The sequence below is a fragment of the Larimichthys crocea genome, chromosome XXII, assembly GCF_000972845.2.
Source record: "Larimichthys crocea isolate SSNF chromosome XXII, L_crocea_2.0, whole genome shotgun sequence".
Classification (NCBI taxonomy): domain Eukaryota; kingdom Metazoa; phylum Chordata; class Actinopteri; family Sciaenidae; genus Larimichthys; species Larimichthys crocea.
In genome coordinates this window covers 898,988-922,009 of record NC_040032.1, presented here as the reverse complement: position 1 = coordinate 922,009, position 23,022 = coordinate 898,988, and the positions used below count along the sequence as shown (strand labels likewise).

At 42.8% G+C, this 23,022-nt stretch overlaps 2 protein-coding genes across 4 annotated transcripts; one reads left to right on the top strand and one right to left on the bottom strand.

The window, feature by feature from the left end:
- Positions 1-218: 218 nt before the first annotated feature.
- Positions 219-17,492, bottom strand: supt6h (SPT6 homolog, histone chaperone and transcription elongation factor). Of its 2 annotated transcripts, none has more exons than XM_019253193.2 (37): positions 17,331-17,492; positions 16,008-16,121; positions 15,441-15,614; positions 13,740-13,813; positions 13,472-13,652; positions 13,280-13,361; positions 12,801-13,056; positions 12,559-12,660; positions 12,283-12,396; positions 12,096-12,185; positions 11,817-11,959; positions 11,501-11,646; positions 11,263-11,373; positions 10,866-11,146; positions 10,619-10,773; positions 9,975-10,170; positions 9,664-9,803; positions 9,372-9,489; positions 9,208-9,284; positions 8,974-9,109; positions 8,718-8,855; positions 8,197-8,364; positions 7,967-8,094; positions 7,646-7,853; positions 7,391-7,538; positions 7,113-7,255; positions 6,866-7,006; positions 6,575-6,770; positions 6,306-6,451; positions 5,948-6,040; positions 5,731-5,844; positions 5,503-5,627; positions 5,056-5,168; positions 4,884-4,961; positions 2,836-3,017; positions 2,275-2,588; positions 219-2,025 (listed from the first exon to the last, which is right to left on the bottom strand). In XM_019253193.2, exons 2-37 carry the CDS (start codon positions 16,108-16,110, stop codon positions 1,833-1,835), a joined length of 5,307 nt encoding a protein of 1,768 aa, XP_019108738.2. In that variant the 5' UTR covers positions 16,111-16,121; positions 17,331-17,492; the 3' UTR covers positions 219-1,832. The 2 variants fall into 2 exon arrangements, with proteins under 2 accessions (XP_019108738.2, XP_027129087.1); XM_027273286.1 differs by lacking the exon at positions 17,331-17,492 and adding an exon at positions 17,118-17,230.
- On the top strand, positions 17,194-22,799 carry sdf2 (stromal cell-derived factor 2). Of its 2 annotated transcripts, none has more exons than XM_027273287.1 (3): positions 17,194-17,355; positions 18,672-18,868; positions 21,617-22,799. In XM_027273287.1, exons 1-3 carry the CDS (start codon positions 17,220-17,222, stop codon positions 21,914-21,916), a joined length of 633 nt encoding a protein of 210 aa, XP_027129088.1. In that variant the 5' UTR covers positions 17,194-17,219; the 3' UTR covers positions 21,917-22,799. The 2 variants fall into 2 exon arrangements, with proteins under 2 accessions (XP_027129088.1, XP_010737810.1); XM_010739508.3 differs by lacking the exon at positions 17,194-17,355 and adding an exon at positions 17,758-18,002.
- The last annotated feature ends 223 nt before the right edge of the window (positions 22,800-23,022 follow it).

Below are 23,022 nucleotides of genomic sequence, written 5' to 3'. Positions count from 1 at the left end.
ACGGAGAAAATGTCACGTACACCACATGTTCAGAGCACCAGTCTGCATCCAAAATTAGCACGAACAGGAGTCAGAGTAGAATATGAACACTTTTATTAAAGGGATCACAGGTAGAAAAGGTCATCAGCAGTGCCAGAGACATCATTTCTCCTCCATCACCAACTACTGCCGAGGACCATTCACAGCCTCGCTGAGAAAAAAGACGCAGCATCTTAATCTGGCAAGAGATGTAAAACCAAGTGAGTTTATTCGTAAAACAGAAATATTTAAAACAATATGCATATTAGGAGACTTGATACTTTGCACACTGCAAAATGAAGCACACCATTTAATACCAGCGCTGCTCGTTTGTACTGTGGCAGAGGAACAGCAAAAAAAAACAAACAAACCAAACAAAAAGAAGGACGCAGCGTGGCTGAAAAGTGCCGCGAGACGATCACAGAAAGATTCCATGTGTTTGTAATGACGATATATTCAGTTCAGCAAAGTAGCTGCGTGCAGTTGGGGTTATTATACAGGGTCAGGATTATTAACACAGTGGGAAGCCAGTTCAATAGTAAGGTTTTACTAACAGCTTAGATCAGGTCCAATCTGAACTCTGAAACATTTGAAATGAACTGTGGATACTGTCTGGGACTGAACTGCAGCAGTGGTGTATGAGGGGAGCCGACAGGTTTGCAAACATCATCACCCAGTGTCAAAAGTGAAATACTCACTGAATCGCGAACATTAAAGACACAAAAGATTCAAATTGAACTTTTAAAAATGACCCTGACGCTGCCATAGATGCTTGCTTGCTTGCTTGACACGGCAAGGTACGTCCACTTTGCCCGTTAGATTTTGTTACTTAATTAACAAAAATGTAGTTAACTTAATGTGAACTGACTTCTTCTGCACCGCCTGGCAGAAAAAACCCCAACAACCACTGTTAACGTGTCAAACATGTCCACACATTATTCTGATAGGTCAAATAAGAGTCAACAATACATTAGAGGCTATCTACAAGAGCCAAAACACAGTCAGCTGATGATAATACAGCGTGGTGTGGTGGAGGCAGACAATTAGCAGTGACTCTTGTTTTGAGAGAAACTTGAGCGCACATTTCATTTAGCTTTTTTGAATTTTTCTACCAGCCTCATCCCTCACATTCAGTGTGTGCGTGTGTCTGTACAGCCACGCATGCTTGATTTGACAGATGTGAAGAGCGGAGGCTTAATGTTCAAACAGAAAAACAAATAGTCTTTATTCATTCTGACGCATTCCATACAAAAATGAAATTTCCTGATTGGTTTGGCAAAGCGTTCATTTGGCAACTGCTTGCAAAAAAAAAATCCACCAACCGTAAAGGAGGAATGGTGGCTTGTGGAAACTAACTGTGCCCCTCCGTCAGAACCATTCATGGATCAAACTAAAACCAATCGCATAAAATAAAGATAGTAAGACAGCTTGTCTGACATAGTCTGTGTAGGTCCATATCCTATATGTAACGGCTGTCGGATATTTCAAGTTTTTTTTTTTTGTCATTGTACTGACTTTCTGCATGACATATACAGTGCTATTCTGACTATACAAAATACTACGCAGCCAGAGGAGTTGGCTGGAGGTGAGGAGGTGAAACGTTTGGGATAGGTAGACAGGAGGACGAAAGGAAGGAGGGAAGGAGCTGAGATGAACCGTGACACCAGGCTGATAAACTGCAGGAGGTGAAGAGAACGTGTGAATGAACAGGCAGCTTGATGGAGTCAGCTGGCTGAAAGGGTTGATGGGTTGTGGGAGAGACAGAAGGTAGAGGGTTGTGGGGGTGGGGGGGAAGCGATGCCCCCCTGCGTGTCCTATCGGTCCATTTCATCTAGCAGGGGTGTGGCGTCTCCAGCAATCGACATGGGTGTACTTTCAATCATGGGGCTGGGTGACGGCCTCGGTGTCATCCTCTGGGCTTTCTTCCTCCCCTCTGCTTCTTTCTCTTTCAACCACTGCTCCGCCATCTTGCCCCAGTCCACAGCAGAGGCATTGCTGCCGCTGGGCCTGCAGGGAGGAGGAAGATAGAGGAGGTGTTTTAGTCAGACTGCTTAGCCTTATGCTGAGGCAAACTGTGGGTTTAGCTCCACCTAATGGTGGAATTCTCAAATGGACAGCAACATTGTGACCTGCAGCTGAAGTGCAGATAAATATAATAAGAGTAATTGCAGAGATCACACAAACTTGATTTAACCTGCAGCAAGCGCATGTTTAGAGCACATCAGGTCGCCCACACATCTTCCCCCCCGTACGTACTTTGGCTGCTGCTGCTGCGGCGTCCGTCCTCTGGATGAAGTTGACGACGACGGCGTGCCGGACGAATGGCCATGGTGGCTGCTGCTGCTGCTGCCGCCGCCGCCACCGCCGCTGCTGCTGCTGCTGTGGTGGGCGTGGTGGCTGTGGTGTGACACGTGGCTCCCGTGTGGGTGGGTGTGTGCATGAGAGTGCGAGGACTGCGGGGTGGAGCCGTGGTACTGTGGCGTGCCCAGGGCCTGCTGGCTGGGCGTGGTGTAGGAGTAGCTCGGCGTCATCATGGGTGTTGCTATGGGCTGCTGAGGTGTGGCAAATACCTGCAGGGGAGGAAGTATTGCTAATGAGTGTGGAGATCTCTTTGGAGTCAGAAAACAGAAAATATCGAGCTCATCAATCTACAGGAAGCATCACCAAATCAACTGCATCCTCACAAAGCCTCCTATATAATCACCATATCTTCTGACGTATCTGTACCCACAGTTCATTCAGACCGAATGTGAATGTTAAGGAGCCACCAACATTTCCAAACAGCAGCAGTTGTCGATGTAAAGAAGCAGCACTCACATGATAAGCGGAGGAGCTCCCTCCTCCTCCTCCTCCTGTGCTGCCACTGTAGCCGTACTGGCTTGAGCCCCACTGCGCGGGGGTGGTGTTTGGGTTCTGGCCCTGGCCTGTGACTGCGGCGATGGCACTGAACATCTGAGAGGTCATGTTGCGTGGGAGTGCGTTGACAGCTCGCGTCAAGTCTGAGGAGGAAGGAATAGAATGAGGAATAGAAAAATGTGTGCATGTGAGTGTCTTTATGACATGGTGGGTACTGCCATGTGATAGTACAGTCACAGTGTGGGGTCCAAAATTTTACTGGAGACTGGGGACTTTGGTCATGCCTACATTACATTAAGACTGATCTAGAGTCAGATTTAACATTTATTTCAGTTAACTGAGCTGTTTTTACATGGTTTAGAGACAAATGTAAAAATGTTAAAGTTTAAAATACCATATATCACTGTGTGGGCTATCGTGGGCTGGTCTTTTGATAGTCGATGCGTCCAAATACCCTGGACATATATCTAACTGATAACCGTCTCTACACAGGCAGTGTGAGCTAAAATAACAGGATTTATTTGAACAGTCTGCCGATGATGATACATGACAAACCGCTTTTTTTTTCCCAACTCTGTCTGGCTTTTCCCTCACCTGCACCATGCGCAGGGGCAGCAGCAGGCATGGTGTACCGAACAGAGTAGTTTAGACACTCTCACTTTAAAAATATAGTTTGTTTGATCTTAAATATTAAAAAAATAAGTTTAAAAATGGTCATGTCATCGAATAATCGCGATTAATTAGTTAATTTTTTTTTATCGATTGACAGCCCTAATTTATACATAACCATGCATAAGAAAAAACATGGATTCGTTCATGTAGCACCTGTGACCTTGATCATGAAGAATGTTCTAGGATGAACAGAATACCATGCATGGCTTAATGCATGAACACTATGTTAATTAATGCAATAACTATTATTTCTCTTTCTAGAATATAGAATAGAATTTCTAAGAATATAGTTTGTGATATTTTAATGCATGTTGGCAGCTGTTTTGTTTTTTTCGTGTCACAGCATGTAAATCATTTTTAATAAAATGACATTTAGATATTGGTTGGAGTTTCTGCTAGACCAAGATTTTAGTGCTCTTTTTTTCAGAAGGCATAGGCCTCTGTATTAACAGAAATATTGATACCAGCAGCACCAATATGATATCTCTCTGACCTTATCTGGATCATTATTTGCAAGATTTTACAAATACAAAAACATTGTGGCAATACTGTTACCTTGTTAAGTTTTTGTACTGGTGTCAACACAAACCGTTAACAAAACAGTCCTCTGATGACTCTTTAATGTGTTTTTTTTTTTTTTTTTAGAAAGGGCAATATTTTAATATTTTAAACATTTGAAAAGATGGAACCAGTGACTGTTATCTCATATACAAAAACATGATTTGGACTTTGAAGGAAAGTTCAAGTTTCTCATTCGAAGTAAGTTTAATTTAACCAAGCTAGCAGAAAATACAGTTTTGTTAATCCAAGCACCATATGTATAAATGATCTGAGGCAAATGTTTATTTTTTTTAAAGTTACATTAAAAAAATAGAACATTTTACAATGCCATGCAATTTTTAATTATACTCTGTTTTGCGTTTCCATTTCTGAGTTTGATGATGATGATGATGCTCTGACTTTTCATTCATGATGTTATTCACAGTCATTGGTGGGACTTTCTGTAATAATACTGATGTTAATTTTTTAAATACTAGATTTCATGTTGAGCCTAGAGTGAACAACCTAAATTTAGAGGTGTAGAATTATGAAGTGTTCGACATGTTGTCAAGTGAATATTTGAATCTATGTTAAAAATATATATTTGTTGAATAGTAGGCTTAACCTGTGCTTAGGAAGAAACAAAAACAAGGCAGTGTGTATGTACTGACCTCACAATAGTGTGTGTGTGTGTGTGTGTGTGTGTGTATATATGTATATGTGTGTGTGTGTGTGTGTGTGTGTGTGTGTGTGTGTGTGTGTGTGTGTGTGTGCGTGTGGAAAAGAGCAGAACTTACCTGCGATGTTAATATTGGCTGGGGTGGCGTTCAGGGATGCAGGTGTTCTTGTTCGGCTGCTATTGCTGGGAGTGATTCCTTTGACGGGAGAAAATGTTAGATTTTGTGATAACTCAATATATTTCAACTGTCATAATACACACTACAAACAATAGGTATGGTGCTTCCATACCTGGCACAGGCTCTTGGTAATGGTCCTTAAACCACCGGAATAGTCCGTTCACAGTGGGAAATATCTGTGAACGGTAGCGGAAACCATCTGAGGTGATGGTCACATACTCAACCCTAAAAAAAAAGAAAAAAGAACCAAGACAGCAGGTTGACATTCAGTTCTTCAAGAACGTAAAATGTCTTGGCAGTGGAGCTGTTGTGTGGGAGAGTAGATAAGGGTTGTATGACTCAGAAAGATTGAGACTGGCAAATATCAGCCTCCGTAGTAGCTGTGGACCTCTGCGTGTCAACATGTCACTGTGATTCAGCCTGAGCTGCTTTGAGGAAAAACAACATTTACATCTAAAAATCAGCTTCCACTGATAACAGTCAAGCGATCCAATATTCTAAGCATGGCATGCTACAGTGAGGGACTCGAAAACAGAGGAGAGAGAACAGTTCTGCTCACCGTGGTTTTCCGCGGGGCTGGTAGCCCAGTATGAATTTTCCTGGCAGATCTTTACACGCCGAAATAAAGTACGGAATAAAAGTAGGCTTCTCCCTCTTTGTCCTGACCAATAATTCCTCCATTTTCTATTAGAGAGGGGGAGAGAATAGACCAAAGGGCGGTGTGAGAGGTGCAACTCATGTAGGTCATGATGAGTAATACTCAAAAGTACAGTAAATCAGGATATACCTCCTTGTTTCCTCCATGGCACTCCTGGAAGTATTTATGACTTAGAAGATCCCGGGCGAACGACGCCATTGGCTGGATGTACCGAGCAGTGATTTCATCCAGATCTTCAAATTCCTGCAGAGAATGCAGAAACTCTTTGAGAACATACGGCAGCTGATGTTTTACAACATGTTTTCTGTAGGTTTGATACATGATGACAGAAGAGGACACAGCTTACTTCATTATTGATCCAGAGAGTGTGTCCTAAGCTGAATGCGTTTTCTTTGCCTTCTTCTCTCACATCCACATGCTGGTAGATGCCATCAGCCACCTACAAAACATCACACACTCAGACTAGGACATGTAGTGTCAATCAAACTCTTCATGTTAACATTGAATCTACAAACGAGTGCTCTGATTTGTTTGAAATATCTGCTCATGTTGTGCTCCTTCAGTGTGTGACCGGCTCAACCTCCATGAGACCATAAAGTCTTTTATTTACCTTATGTCTTTTTTTTAACTCATCCACCCATTCCGCTGTATTTTTTAAATTTTACCCTTCATCGCTCCGCTGTATGTCTTTATCTATGACTTACTTTCCAGGTGACGGTGAGGTGGTTCTCTCCCTTGCTGCTGGGTCTGATGATCAAGTCTCCCTGGTCCAGGGTCTCCATCATCTTCTCTGCTTGGTTGAAACTGATATTGTGGAAGTTGGGATGAGCGATCACACGCTTTATATATGCTGGAGAGACAGAGAAGGTTAAGAAAACAAAGTGAGTTAAATGTCCCCAGATGTAGTGCAGTGAACTTTTTCATTTCATATTCTGATTCATACAACTTTTATGAACCCTGTTATGATACTAACGTGTTCGCTGCTGTTTCTTTTTGAGCTCCTCCTCCTGTTTTTGGTCTTCGGACTCTGTGTCAAAGTCGTAGTAGCTGTCCTTGGGGAGCTTCCACTCGTTGGCCTTGTCCATCAAATCTGAGGTGCGGCATGTTAGGTCCACACTGAACTTCTCAATGTCGATTTTCATGATGCGGCAGTGAACTGTCATGCCCACCTGAAGGAGGAGGGGGACAAACAAGCATCACACAGGTGCCACAAAAGAAGAAAACAAATATATCCATCAAGTATTGTGTAGTGGAAACACCTCACCTTGACCCTCTCCTCAGGGTGTTTGACCACTTTGTCACTGAGAAACTTGGTGGGAATGAATCCCTGGACACCGTTATCTAATCTGGACCGCACACCGATGGCTTGACCTGGACATGAACCACTGTCAAAGTGATTCCACACCTAGAGAGAGAACACAAAACATAAAAGATGATGTTTTGATGTCAGACTCTCAGACTGTTTTTTAACATGATGTTATAAAAAGGAAGAAAACAGATGTTTCTGATACCTCACTGAGTTCAGGGAAGTTATCCTGCTGACAGAAGGGACACTGCCACAACCCTGTGGCATCGTTGCGGATGGCCTGGTCGTAGCTCTCTCCCTGAGGCCGCCGGTGAGCGATACCGGTCACTATACTGGTGATCAGCTTACCTGAAAGAGAGGAACAAAAACTGTTATGAGTACTGTGAACAAGTCATGTTCTGTACCTAGCGCACCCATGATGATCTCTAATGATTCAGAATGATTAATAAATTATTGATCTTTGTAGAAGTTTGTATGTATTACCGATATAAAAGGTCTCTGGAGTCTCCTTGGTCAGCAAGTTGAAGACCTCTTCAGTGTTGGGGACTCTGTAAGCAACTCTCAGATCTTTGTACCTACAGCTCAACTCTGCACGGATATCATACAGAGTAATTCCCTTGTTGCCGTAACCCTACGGGGACAAAACAATGATAAAAAAACATTGTTTTTGAAGTATTCTAATCAATGTATATAATATAATATACATATTTTGCAGTCAAAGCCACAATATATACTGACCTGTCTCTCAAGCTCTTCTGCAAAGGCATCCAGGTCCAGATCTTTGAGGCGTTCTGGATTTTCCAAGATCTCTTCCAGAGCTCCAGCTGGATTGGCATCTTCTGCTGACTCGTCATATTCAAGGGCGTCCACAGCCATCTTGCGAGCCCACTCGTACGTCTCTGGGTGGACACGAGATCCATCTAGGACCTCGATGTAGGAGTCCGTACTGAGCAGAAAACGATGATATATTAATAGAATTAACATTTGAAATAACTTCACAGGTTCAATCTGAGCACTGCATGGTCTGAGCTGTAACAAAACCCTTAAAAAGGTACTGACCTGTCCCCGAGCGACGCAGTGTCGATTTTGATGAAACCAGCACAGTTGATAAAAACTTTGGGTCCCATGTGACACATTGTGACCAGCTGGGTTCTATTCTCCAGACGAGTGTTATTCTGCTTCAGAATCTAAACATATATAAAGGACCATGACAGTTATTGGATCAGAAGACAGGACGCTATACTTTCAGATATGACACAAGTAAGAATGTCAGCAGCACAAATGCATACCTTCAGCAGATGGGACCCCTTCCTTGGTCCCAGACCACAAACATACTGGACCAGGCTTTGAGTGTGAGGGTGGGCGATGGCCTTGTTCACATCCACTCCAACCTCATTGACACGGTTGATGAATTCACAGTAAAGAGCACAGAGCAGATCTTCCTTCACCACGTGTTCCTGAGAAAGAAGGGGAGGGAAAACATACATGAGATCAACTGTGCTGTCTGCAGCTGCAGACTCAGAACTGATACCACATCTGCAGCGTCAAGCTTCAACAGTTGTGACACACATACATCATATTATCATCTTAATATCCACTGGTGAGTAGATGCATAATGTGTCTGACCAGGCAGATGAGTGGTTGTTTCTATAATCTTGTAGTTTGTAGTGTGTCTGTGTAATTCAACAGGAGAATAAAAGGTGGATAACTAAGGTGGGAAGTGTTCATTGCACTAAAAACATTCAATTTAGTTCTGCGATACTTTTAAAGAAATACACATAGGTGATAAAACCGTATAATATCATCTCACCTGTAGCGGGTGTAGTTTGAGGCAGAGAATATCATCATCGGTGCTGCACACCTGAGCATACTCCATCAGGGGATCCTGGATCTTCCTGGCTATTGACACAGCCTGTCGCAGCAAGGGAGGGTAATCCCTGAAATCAACCTGTGCAGGGAGTAAAGCCGAGTGTGAGGGGAAACACTGGGATATACATAAATACATACAACCCATCAGTAAGCGAACATGCAGAAGTTAACCATAGCAGGGTATGGATGGTGTTTACCTCAGACTTCTTGCTGTTCATGTACAGCGTGGCCAACTCATTGTCAACAAGTTCCACTCCTACAGCAGGCAGAGACGACTCTTGCTCAAGCTCACCAATAGTCCTCTTCATGTCCTCCATAATCATTTGAGCGTCTCTGTACACATGGAACGTTTTTGTTTTTTAACATTTTAACCTCGAACTGAAGTTGTAAATGTTCAAAATGTCACACCCATAAAGGAATGGATTATTTACCGGTTTTCCCCAGCAACAGCCACCACGTGAGGTTTCTTACTGGACAGAAACCTCTTGAGATTCTCAATGTCGTGGGCCTGAGGATGAAACACACAAGTGAGTGATTATCTCAAAGAAAATGTAAAAGCATTTGGTGGCTCCACTGTCACATTCCCTGCTTGTACCTTCTTCTCTCTCTCATCCTCCCTGAAGGCATTCCTCCTCTTCATGAAGTAGGGCAGACGCAAAAAGTCGACCACCTCTCCTTCCCCATTGATCAGAGCACAGAAGACTGGTGTATCTCTGCGAGAGCAAAGTTTCTCAGTAAGGAACTAGATTTCTACACAAGTGTGTCATTTATGCAGAGAACATTGCTTGGTCTTATGTTTGCAATTAGATGTGCAGTTTAAAAGTAGCACAAATTCTAGCTGTTGATACATTGGAGAGAAAAAAAATAAAATTGTGCAGTGAATATACCTGCTGGGTGCATAGGCGACACCCAGCACCCGGATGCCTTTGCCTTGATTCTCATCCATCAGATCATCGTCTTCCTCAACCTGCTGGTCTGGCCTGTAAGGAGCCACCTTGAGCCAGTTATACAACCGACGACAGCAGGACTATGAGAAGAAAAGAACAGAGTTTACAATAGTTCTAAGTTCATGTACCATATGTATGTTTACAAATATGATTCATGCGCTAGGAGCTTTCTGTGTTGACTTCTGTGTGTAACAGTGAAATACAGTCATGTCAGAACAAAACAAGCAAAGACAGATAGCATGACAGATTACCCTGACAATGCTCTCTTTGGCCTCAGCGATAAGCTTGCTCTTGAGCTCCTTTGCCATCTGAGGGTAGAGGAATTGAGTGAGCGCTCTCTCTATGGCCAGAGTTCGCTGCCTGTTCCACTCCTGCACCTGGTGACTGAACTCATCCCTGTAGTAAAACTGTTTGATCTCATCAAAGTAGGTCTGGTCGCCGGCATATCTGAGGAGAGGCAGAGGGGAGACAGAAAGGAGAGGCTTAATATTACAGAAGTCATAATTCAAAAGCCCCAATACTCTACTGACAAGGATGTGGATGAAAACATGAACTACAGACATAACACTCAGGGGCCCTATCCCACTTATCAACCCTCCTTTCCTCCACCACCCAAGCTAGATTTCTATACAGACACTAAAAATAGCACAGCAGTTTGTTCCAATAGACCCTGTGGCTGGCAAGTTTATGATGGTCAAGGAACTTGCAAGAACAGCAACACAGACTTATATATTACATCACGTGTCTGTATGTTTATGATTTGCCTTGATTGAAACTAGCTTGATGTGAGTAGCCAGCCTCTTTAATCCTTGATCCTATTCTTAATCCCATGGAGATCTGGCAGACCAACGTCAATGAACAGATTTTGGTGATCAGTATAAGTCAGTCTACTCACCCTTTCACACCTATAAGGTCTATACAGATGTCAATGGAAAGCAGCCCCTCGTCCTCAGCCAGGCACATCTTCAAGAACTGATCCCCATTCAGCTCTTTCACAGGCTTGTTCTTAAGATACTTGAAGGAGTAGGCAAAATGAGCCTCGTCGACCTCCTAAAGGAAGTAAACAAATGGCAAGGCGGGTTTAGAACAGGATTCAGGGCGCACACTGCAAGTTCAGAACACTTCCTGTTGCGTGTCTGTACCTTTTTGCCTTTCTTCGTAGGCTTGGTGTTGATTTTGGCTCTTTCCTGGAAGGTCTGTCGGAGAACATGTCTGACCAGAGGTTCACGGGCAATCTGCATGGCCACCATGTACCTGGTCCCTTCCAGCACTGCCTCAGGAGTGGAAAACTGACTGCAAACATAATCTTTGGCCAGCTCTACAGGCTCTGCTGGGAACTGCTCGGTCTCGTGACGTTGGTAACTGTCTCTCAGATTTTCTCCAAACTGCTCTGGAGTTAACCCAAACTTTTTAGCCAAACCATCTACAGTAAAGAATAAAAGAAAAACACGTTCATGTGCTACCAAGCTGGGAAGGAAAAAAAAAACATGAGTATACTTGAACAGTGAGATTGTCATGTGTAAATTCAAAAAGACTTACCAAGTCCAACACTCTGACAGATGCTGTACATATCTCTACGAGACGCCAGCTTGAGGTCAGGACCTTTCTGTTCTTCTTCTTGTTGTTCGACCTCCAGTTCCTCTTCTTCACCTAAGAGAGACATCAATCAAAATCATTCAAAGTTAGGCGACTCAAAAGCTGTTTCAGTCCAGTCAAATTCTGCATCATGTGTCCATCACCAGCTGATAAAATCATCATTCAGACATATTTGTCTCACCATCCTCTGACACTTCTTTGATCTTCTTCAGCCTCTTCTTGCTGGCCTTAGCAGCATTCTGCATTTTGGGAATGTCTCGGCCATAGTAGAGCAGAAAGTGGTTGTACACGTCACCTAGCTCCTCAAGAGTCTGCACATCTTTTAGCCTTCAAAAAAGGATAGAAGACAAAGAGCAGTGAGCACAGGTAAATAACATCATTTGTCTCAATCACAATGTTAACTTTTAATGACATTCCTGCAATTATTCCTTAATTAGTGCAGTCACCACCAAATATAGTGTATATATTTTCAGCCTTCCAGTGTTATCACAATATACCTCTCCATGTCAGCAGTGTCCAGAGGACGGATGCCGTCAGCCAAAGGTTTGTCAGGATCCGCTGAGATCTGCTCAAATTGGTAGGACTGCATTTTCTGAAACAGACGAGTCAGGTTCTGCTTCCGGGTCTTCAGTTGGGTCCACTGGTGGGTAGAAGACGAACATGTATAAGAAATAAGTTTATGAACGTAACAATGTTTAAGGTCAAAAGGTGATTATGATTGTTGAAGCACTCTTTCATCATCTATTCCTTCTGTGAAAAAGCAATACCAACTATACCTTTTCATCCCACTGCCAAACCTTCCACAGGTCATTGATGTTGAGTTCAGGCTCCACATATTCTTTTCTGTAGAAAGCTATGAATGGAACCTGAAAAAAAAAGATTAAATTAGTTCATTTTGCAACCCAACTTTATTAACATCAAACAAAAGAGCGTCATCATGTGGGTGAAGCGAGTTCACTCTACCTCAAACTGTTGATTCCTCATGAAGTTAAGGGCTTCTTTGATCTTGGCAATTGTGCTGGGACCTTTCCTGCTGAAGTTTGTGGTTGTCCCCCTGTCTAGATAGTCAGTGCTCTCCTATTTAGGGCACAGGAAAAAATGACATTTTCAGATTTGCATAATGATGAACAAGAGAATGATCTTCTCAAAAGGGGGAATATAACCAGGTATGATGACTGAAAATCTAAGAAAGCTCTGTGTGTGTGCATGACTCCTGAGTGTGTAGGGCAAAGTTTGTACCTGCATGGAGATAGTGAGAGTGGAGAAGCCGTGCCGGAAGATCCACTCTGCTTCCTCTTCTAGCTCCTCATCCTCAGCAGGTTTAACAGGGATGGACCGTAACTATAAGACAGAGATCAGTCAGAAAAACAGACATGACATCAGGCAGAATAAACAGGCTTTCAAAGCAGCCTTTATGACCTTCTATGGTCTGTATACGACTGCACAACAGTGCAGTGTAACAAACAAACACACACACACACCTGGAACCTCTCAGGCATGTCTGTAGTACGGATCTCATTGTCTTGGTCGGTCATATGACTACTTTCCAGCTCGCTGGGCTCGTAGATCTCAAAGATGCTCTTCCTCCCTTGTCTTCTCTTAGTCTGCTTCTTGGGTCGGTCCCAGCTCTCTTCGTCCTGGTCCTCTTCTTCCTCTTCGCCCTGGTCGTAAGCGTCTGCGTCAAAGTCAGCAAAGTCAAAGTCGCCACCAAAGATTTCCTGGGCCTCCTGGAGGGCTCTGTGAGAGTATGAACAGTGTGAAGGAGAAGATGGAGAGATTATGTCTTTTTACTCTTACCCATTGTCTTAAAGCAGCTTGTCATTTTGTGTTTGTAGTCATGTTTTTTCAATATTTTTCATTTGATGGGTGGTCGAATGGAGACATATACAAGTTTCTTGCCCAACAAATGACATTTTTAAAAGATAGACACTAGACTTGCTGAATAAACTATGATACTCACGCATCTGTGTATCCTGAGAACTTCTTGCCCCTCTTTTTGGTGATCGGTTGACCATCATCATCCACAATAAAATCATCAATATCTGTGGGACAAAAGCATACATTTAAAAACTAACTAATTCTATTCTAATCAATTAAAAATCAAGCCTGAGTTTATATTTCTCTGCCTTTTAGATCCTTAACCCTGGCCTACCTGACTCCTCGTCCTCTCCTTCTTCATCGTCGTCTCCGTGGTGGAGAGGCTCATCGACAGCCTCGCCTTCCTCCAGCTCGCCCTCTGCATCCCCATGAAAGATTTCATCTGCAATCAAGTCCTTCTCATCATCGTCTTCTTCATCATCGTCAAGTGTTTTTACACGGTCGTATTTCTTCTTCTGTGACACAAGACAGGTGCAGCATCAGTGTACAAAAATGAATTGTATCTTTATGACAGAGGAAACAGTCACTGCAATGATTCTTACCCTTCTTTTAACTTTGACGCCCAAATTTTCCTCAATGAGGTCGAGATCATCGTCATCCAGGTAGTCGTCGTAATCTGCAAAGAGGAAAAGTTACAGGAAACAACTCCAAGACCAACGATGATTCTGATTATCTGTAATATGCTCATGTATCTATTTAGCTCTAACATGGTTGTTACATCACTGCAAATGCAGTGGCAGTCAAGCAACATTCAGTATCTGTCATTTACACGGGCAAATAAACTGAAAACTGTTAAAATATGATGAGCTGTTGTGCAACCAACTGAACAAACAAACATGTTTACAGAAGCTTGTCAGCAGCTGTTTGAGAGCAAACTGAAAAGGCTGATATGATCTGTGAAAATCTTTGTGCATCAATTCAATTGTCACACATTAATTGCACAGGCATAAAGGTGATGACATTCCGATTTCCAAATATAATTATATAATTTGTACTATGGATTGGCTAAATACAGTTTTTTTAATGAGTGTGCATTCACATTGCCCGGTATGTCCAACAAATCAAGACCTAAAATTGAATTATTTATCATTAGGCAATGCCAAACCATTGCTTGGAGTAGTTGTAACTTTCATCTTGTCGAAAATTATGTGTGAATATGAGGAGGACCATCAGGCCTATATCTATTGTCCATAATAATCCCCACAAAGGTTACTGCTGGAACACACATTACATTTAGTCATTTAGCTGACTCTATCCAAAGAGATGTACAGAAGGGGAAACAATCAAGGTACAGTGTGACATGTCAGTGCATCAATAAGTACTGTGACAGTTCTAGAGGGGATACTCTGAAGAAGTCCTCTCTGAAGAGCTGGAGGTCTTCAGGAGGTTTCTGAAGTTAGAGAGGGGCGCTGCTGATCTGGTAGGAACTGGTTTGACGATCCACCAACGGGGAACAACAGACAAGAAGAGTCTGGATTGTCCTGAGCGTACGGGTGGCAGAGCCAGGTGTAGGAGGTAACATATGTCTGTATGAGGACATTCAAGTAGGTGGGTGCAGAACCAGAGACTACTTTGTAGTCAGCATTACTGATTTGAATTTAATGTGGGCTGCTACAGGTAGACAGTGGAGCTCGGTGAGCAGCAGGGTGACATGTGACCTTTTGGGTTGATTGAAAGTGTTCTGGATCATCTGAAAAGGTTTCACTGTGCAGGCTGGGAGGCCTGTCAGGAGGGCAACCTGTCAACACAGGGAGTCAATTTTAATGTTGATGTCACGGTGTATAGTAGGTTTAATTGGGAGGAGCAACAGTTCAGTTTTTGAGAGGTTCAGCTGAAGGTGGTGTGCCTTCATCCATGTAGATATGTCTGAGAGGCATTCAGAGCATCCATTGAGAGGACCCAGGGAGGTGGTGTAAATAACAAAGAGAAGGGGCCCCAGCACTGAGCCCTGGGGGACCCCTGTGGTGAGCTGGTGAGATGTGGACAACTGTCCAAGCCAGGAAAACATTTCATGTATGATGCATGGTCACATGTAATGTCCTTATCTTTTCTGAGCTGTAGTTCATAAACACCACTGCATGTTCGCATTTATCAAACTTGGATTCCTTTGCCACCCAGTGGTACCACCTAAAAATGCAGCTCCAATGCAGCCTGTCTGTCTATGACGAACGACAACCTGCAACAACTTGGAGTATAATGGCTGCAACCCTATAAAAACATAAAAACATGCCTGAAAAACTTACTGCGCTTTTTACGCCGATGCCTCACTTCCTCTTCTGAGTCACTCCCCCCTCCACTCCCACTCTTTCGAGCTTCTTCATCCTCTCCTTCCTCCTCCTCCTCGTCTCCATCATCAATGAGTCCGCGTAAATTTCCTTGCTCATCCTGGTCCTCAGTGTTCTCTTCATCCTCTTCATCTATAAGGTAAGATAAGATGAGATAAAATAAGATAAGATATACTTTAATGATCCCACACTGGGAAATTCCCTTGTCACTGTAGCTCGTATACACATGGATGATAAGAAATCACTCAAAATATAAGAAGGTTTATAGAGAAATAGAAAAAGTCATGAAGTCATGCTGAAGAAAGTCATGAAGTCATGCAGTGTTAAAGAGTGTGACAGCTGTTGAATGAAGGACCTGTGGTAGATCTCCTTCTTACATGGTGGGAGTAGCAGTCTGTTACTGAAGGAGCTGTTTAAGACCTCCACAGTCTCATGCAGGAGGTGAGGGGAGTTGCTCCTCTCCCCCACTTCCTCTATGGAGTCTAGCTAAACACAACCCCAGAACTAAACAACTCAAAATCTCACCATCTTCCTCCATAAACCTTTGGGTCTTCTTGGGCTTTAGGTCTTTCTCTTCAAACTCTTCCTCCTCTGACTCTTCAGCCTCGCTCTCGATAAAGTCTGACATCACTGCTGTTCCTGGGAAGAAGAGCAAGATGCTGTTAGTAAACTTTCATCCCAACAGTATTTTGTGCTCTCAGCTTAGCACTAAATATAAAAGCAAAACACACACACGATATGTAACATTCTGTTGTAAATGCAATTTCACCCATTAATGTCCAGCTAGTCCACTAAGATGGAAAAAATCATCTTGTAATAAATCATTTCACATGGTTTGACAGAAATACATTCATATCATATTGTTCATCAGTTTGTTCCAGCTCTTCAATTACATGACATCATCACATTAAATAAAATATAAAACCCAACACAACAACATAACATATCTGGTATCACTTCTCTGAAGTTCTCTCGGCTCCAACAAAGTCTGTCTCTATGTTGCTGTGTAGACTGCTCTGTGCTGTTCTGTCACACATAATAATCACTTAACATGTGATTAACTTCTAAACTATTTGATCCTGAAACTTAGAGGTAAACACATGTAAGAGCCGGGAACACACGTGAAAGCAATGCCCTTAGGCACGTTACCGCTATTGTCTGTGTGCTCTGCACGAACAGCGTTAATCCAATTAAACACTCATTAACAATAATGTAAGTCCGTGTGTGTATGTGACCCGGCGATGGTTTTAACCTTATAGCAGTGTCACAATGCAAGAGAGTTACAAGACTAGATGTAGCTGGTAGGAAAAACCCTCCACCTAACGTTGTCGCAATGCGCACACTGAATATCGACAGAGACCGATCAATGTGAATGTACCCGACCTTACCAGAAGGAGATCAGTACACGAACCGACGAGGTCTGTGAGCAAACATCACAGTCACGTCAGGATTTCTAGTCAATAACGTTAGCTAATGTTACTATGCCAGTGAGTTAGCAACCACCAACTAAGCTAAACGAGCGGTGCTAGTTAACGTTAGCCAGCGAGCTAACACTTCTCTAAGTAACGTTAGCTAATAGCTATTGTTTGTATTTCTACATCGCTCACGTGAACTACAGTGTGTAAAACTACACACCAGCCTCCAGTAAAAGAAGTGCCGAAACAAATCCACCGCTGTAGAAACGGAGCGAGGCCTCGGAGTCAACTCTGCTTTAGCACATCAGTACGTTAGCCTAGCATGAATCAAACGACAACAACATCCAGGCACATTAGCGGCGGCCAGTCACCGTCCCGCGGCCGAGCGGCGCGGTGTAAAGACAGCAAACGAGCAAGGAGAACCTGGACTTACACGTCTCGCCGCAGCGGGATATTCCGTATGTATTTACAGAGGTGCGGGGCTGTGTTGTGTTTTGTGTGTTCGGAGAGCTTCTACTTGTAAAAATGGCCGAGAACGCGTAGCATGAAGACAATTCCGGGACGCAGTGAGGGAACTTCCAAGCGGTTCATTGGTAAAGGTGACTCCCCCTGCTGGCTCACCTTAACTCTACACACAACCAACCCAACTGGATAAGACTACACAATACCACTGCACAACACCGCGCTACTGTTAATATGTATTGATGAAAATACCGCATTATTATACATATCAAAATATTTCACACGTCGAATAAAAACAAATATAGCAAAAACCTAGTATGACCTATGTAGTTACCATTCCCAGTCGCCGGGGGCGCTGTTTCATGAGCTACGTATTGGCATACACTGCCTCTTTAATGACGTAGCGAAAAATGATACAAATCTCTGTGAGGTGCCGGAGGCTGCTCGAGTTTCTGTAGAATGGGTCATTTAAACTGTGCTGTTCTTCCACTCTCCCTAACGAAGCTTTTATTATTTTTATCCTGTCTGTTTGGACTGTCGCTCGGTACCGAACTGAGTATTGTGACATGCGGTTCAGTCGTTAAACTGTTAAATATAAAACACAATGTGAGACTACACTCGCACGACGTACGCTACGGCTCCGGTGAGTTTTCCTCTCCTTTAACAACTATGGAGCATTAGTGAACCGTCACACTGTGTTTTCACTAAAGTGAACCGAGCCTGACATTAACCCACATCTGCAATTAAAACGTACAGCTGGGCGAACGTGGGAAATGGCCGGTTTCTGTGTACAAAGGTTAACGGTGTCAGAGTTCATTCATGTTCACTTCATTATATGTACAGTCTGAGCACCACGCATAAAGGCTTGTTGACATGACCTCTTATAGGTGATATTTACAAAAAAAATATCAGTAGACATAATAATAATAATATTGTTTCTTTTTCACAGAATACAAAGGAGCAAAACCCATTCTAATATTAAACCTAGCCAGTATTCTACATTAGCTCTGCTATGGTACACATGAGTTCCCCTGTAGCTATAAAGAGGCTCTCTGAGAGAGTCTGGAGCTAAATGTGTTGAACCACACTGAGTCAGCTTCACATTTTAGAGTTAACCAGCTGACCTGTTTGCCAACATGAGTCTTTGTTTAGAGGTAAATACCACAAACAAGATGAAGAGTCAGAACAAAACAAGAAAATCTTAAACTTCAGTGAAAAAACTTTTTTAAAATCCCATTCCTGGTTTGGTTGTTCACTTTGAGTATCTATGTAATGGTCTTCTGCTCACCGTGTGTGTGTGTGTGTGAGACAGGTAGCGGGCAGCAGTCCGTAACAGGGGTGACCGCAGTAGAAGACAGCAACAGCTACTGGAGTATTCGAGGGACAAGTGACACCTTCTGCCATCGGGGCACGCCGGTCAGGTGCGGGCAGACGATCCGCCTCACCCATGTCAACACAGGCCGTAACCTGCACAGCCACTACTTCGCTTCACCACTTTCCTCTAACCAGGTGGGTTTCTGTTGTATGTGGGGGGGAAAAGAGAGATTTGATGTGATGTGAAGGATCATTTCAGTATGCCTAAATAAAGAACTGGTCTGTGTATGATCCACTTTGCTCTCACCCACCTGGAGAGCACGGACTACTTTGCCAAACTGCTCTCCCTAGACTTTAGTTCTGCTTTTAACACCATCATTCCACAGATTCGAGTCAGTAATCAATATTGCTTCTGTTGGGACTGGAACAATCTCCCTGCAAGTGGGTCCTTGACTGTTTGACAAACAGACCACAGTCTGTTAAGATTCATGGCATCTTATCATCTCACTGTCACACTAAATGATTGTTCCCCACAGAAATGTGTTTTGAGCCCCCTGCTGTACAACATTGTCACATATGATTGCTCTGCAAGGTATCCGGGCAATCACATAGTACCGTTTGCAGATGACACGGCTGTGATTGGACTGATCTCCAACAATGACAAGTCTGTGTACAGGCAGGAGGAGGAAGAACTTCAATCTCAATGTCTGTATCAATGTGCGGAGGACTGAAGAGATTCTTGTGGACTTTAGAAGGAGAGGCTACACCCTGCTCTTCAGTGGAGAAGCAGCTGTAGAGACAGTGTCCACCTTTAAATACCCGAGCCTGCACATCTCCAACGACCTCATACAGCACTTCCCTCAGGCAGACGTCTGCACAGACTTAAGCTTGAAAACAAGGCTTGAGTGCAGCTTCTTCCCAGAGGCTGTGAGGCTTTATCCTGAGACTTTATCCTGCTGCTAACTGCACTGCACTTTAACATGCTGTTTCTAGTTATTACAGGCTTCAAGTTATTTATTTATCTATGTATAGGTCTTTTTATTCTGTATGCTGCTGGCCTCATTCTTTCATGTTTTTTAACATGTTTGAAGGACAACACATTGAACTGAACTGACTGATCCACATAGCTCCCTGAAGATATTGGGTGATAATGTCAACCGGATGGTTTTGACATTTGTGATCATTCACTATTACCCTGACAAGGTAAAGCCACTGAGAGATTCATTTCAGTAACATTACGAATAAGTCCAAGATATAAAATATAAAGAGGTTTCTTCTAACATTTAGAGAGCCTTCGACCAACATTTGGAGGTGGGTGTCAGTTGACAGCGACTTTTACACTTCGGGAAAACAGCCTGGGGTCAGCAAAAACCTCTGCAGTGTGGAGGAAGTGTGAAAACATCATCTGTCATAGGGTTAGAAGTTGTGTACTGTGACATGATAGAATGTGTCAGACATATTTATACCAGTTAACTATTCTTTTAACATCACTGAGTGATGTTAGATAGACAGTGGCGTAAATCAATAAACGGCCTGCTTTATGGTACTTTTAGAATTGTTGCATTATGTATGTATGGACATGAAACACTAGATGTAGTTTAATCATAATTTACAAACAGTTGTACAGTTTACAACAGCTGTGATGCTAGGGTTTGTAGCAAGCACTTTGTAAACAAGGATTACGTGGAGGAGAGGGTTTTTGAGTGAGGCATTCTGGTGGTTTGCCAGACCAACAAGCTAAAGTCCAACATGTTGTGGAGAAATTGCTGAACTCAATGGTCAATGGTGATGCCAGGAGGGAAGGAAGTGTTCAGAAGCCTCTGATGTCTTGATTGATGCTTGGCCAAGGAGAATTAGAGACACTCTCAAAGTACATCAGAAGTGCCTGAGTTGGTCTCGCATTCTGCCCAACTCATCCTTCGCAGAGTGGAACATCAACGTCCAGCTATCTATTATGTCTAGGAAGGCAGCAATAGGTCTCTTCAACCCTGGCCACCACAGTGTTGAGATAGACTGGCACCTACTGTTCTCAGCCAAAGACAAACAACTAATACTGCTGAGGACCTCAAGGCCCACACATGGTCTTGTGTAACCTAAGGATAGAAAATTCCATAACCCAACACTGCTCCCTATGTATTTGACTTCTCCTCTTGTAATGGTGTACAGACTGTCTAACCCAGTTGACTAGTAAAGAAGTAGCTGTGCGCCATAAGGAAAGCTTAAGGACGCACTAATCTGGCAGAGCAGAGAGAGGTGCACCCCTCCACAACCACAGTCATAAAATTCAGTAAAGCTTTCTTAAATCAAATCAAATCAAATCAGATTTTATTTGTATAGCCCAAAGTCACAAAGTACATTTGTGTCGGAGGGCTGTAACATGGCAGTATCCCTGCAGAAAAAACATTTAAAAAACACTTTCTTCACCTTACAGTGTCTATCCAGTTTTCAGGTATTTGAGGTTATTTTTTTTTTCTAACTCAAGAAAGTAATTATATAGTACTCATAGTAGTAAATTGTATTTGAGCTCTGTTCAGATAGGTGTTCATTAAAATAAAAGAACAAGAATACCATATTATAAAGACAAGAGTTTTATGGACGTAACCTACAAGTACAGTGTAATATTCACAATAGCCTGTCTGGCCACCCTCATCCACTCAAGAATTTTGGAACAATAATAATGTAATAATGTGTGGTTTTACACTTCGCTGGAGAATAAATGGTGATATAGTGAGTTAAAAAGAAGCCAGAGATCCAAATATCTCTTAATGTTCACAGTGTTTAGATATCTACCTTGGTAAATAATTGAATCTGTGAAAGTTATTTCTATCAGAAATTCAAGTCGATATTATTTGTCTTTAAAATGTGACCAAAAACTTTTACTAAAGCAATGTACCTCCTTTCTTCTGTTCCTTGTCCTCTAATCTCTCTCTCACTTGTCCACAGGAGGTGAGTGCGTTTGGAGATGAAGGGGAAGGGGATCACCTGGACGAGTGGACAGTTCATTGCGGGGAATCCGTATGGATGCGCGAGGAGGCCGTCCGCTTCCGCCACAAGGCCACCGACGCACTGCTGTCTGTGACGGGGGAGCAGTATGGACGGCCGATCCATGGTCAGAGAGAAGTTCACGCCATGTCAAGCCCCAGCCAGCACAGCCTGTGGAAGGCCATGGAGGGCATCTTTATGAAACCCAGTGAGAACCCAGCAGGCAGCCGCGATTACAGTCACCCACACACAGAGTTCTGACCTTGACTTTTCTTCTCTGCTTCTGTCATTTCATTTTTTTTTCTTCCTGTCCACCACCTTGTTCCTACCTCTGTCCCTAATTACACCAACAGCTCCACACTTCTCCTTCTTCTCTCTCATTAACTTTTCCATCATCTTGTGAGGAGACTGTGCCAAAGTCTGTCTGTAAGGATACAAAGACGTCATCTTATCAATCCTTAATGACCTCTGTCACATTCATTGTGTTTTAGGAAACACTACTGTACTTGAATCCTTAACGATCCAGCAGCTACACTCAGACAGCTAACAGTATTTGAATAGCATTATAGTTTGTCTTTACAGGTACAGGAAGTTCTAGAGGTATGAAAGAAAGAAATGCTGTATAAAGACTAAGCAGAAGGCAGTCTGAGTTTTGCTATCATCTTTTCAAGTCTTTTGTTAGTTGGTCTAAAAACAAACATTGTTACACTTGTGCCTTTATCCTTTTGAAGAAGTAGTAGGTGTTTCCATTGTGGAGCCTTTTAAACTTTTGTAAACATCTGCATTTTATTGTGTTTTTATGGCATTTGTAAGCTATATTCTATTCAAACAACGGATAAGCAGTGTTACTATACTAAACCACCCTCCTCTCTTTAAGTACAGTGTTTCAAAGAACCCCACACTCACTGACATAGACACAGACAATAAGCAGTTGTCTGTGTAGGTGTTTTTTTATGTACATCATACAACTGGATGCTGTTTATTGATTATTGTTTATCAGTTTCTAAGTGCTGGGAGAAACTACAGTGTTTTACAGTCATGCTCTCTGTGCATGTGTATGTGTCAGAGCAACTCTTTGTTCCAGAGGTTAATTTGAGCTACAAACATGCAATGAATACCTCATAATAAAGTGCTTTTTAATGCATACCAGTATCAGTGTGATTTCTTTGTTAAAATGTTCTGGTGACTCTTGGTCTCTTGGTGACAGGTGATTCTTTCTTGCACGATCACTTAAAATTAATCAGCGATTCCCCTGATACCATCATCTTGTGAGGAGACTGTGCCAAAGTCTGTCTGTATGAACGTGAATTATGAAATAAAAGCTAAACAACAGCACACTACAGTATAGACAGTTTATTGTTTTTTTG

Bases quoted from the DNA above. Each gene is read 5' to 3' on its own strand.
- supt6h (XM_019253193.2), bottom strand. From the start codon at position 16,110: ATGTCAGACTTTATCGAGAGCGAGGCTGAAGAGTCAGAGGAGGAAGAG. The intron at 3,018-4,883 runs GTAAGTTCTGCT...CTTCCTCCTCAG, and splicing joins AGCCAATATTAACATCGCAG to ACTTGACGCGAGCTGTCAAC. The intron at 2,589-2,835 runs GTGAGTGCTGCT...CCTCCCCTGCAG, and splicing joins GGAGCTCCTCCGCTTATCAT to GTATTTGCCACACCTCAGCA.
- sdf2 (XM_010739508.3), top strand. From the start codon at position 17,819: ATGGGTCATTTAAACTGTGCTGTTCTTCCACTCTCCCTAACGAAGCTT. The intron at 18,003-18,671 runs GTGAGTTTTCCT...TGTGTGAGACAG, and splicing joins CGACGTACGCTACGGCTCCG to GTAGCGGGCAGCAGTCCGTA. The intron at 18,869-21,616 runs GTGGGTTTCTGT...ACTTGTCCACAG, and splicing joins CACCACTTTCCTCTAACCAG to GAGGTGAGTGCGTTTGGAGA.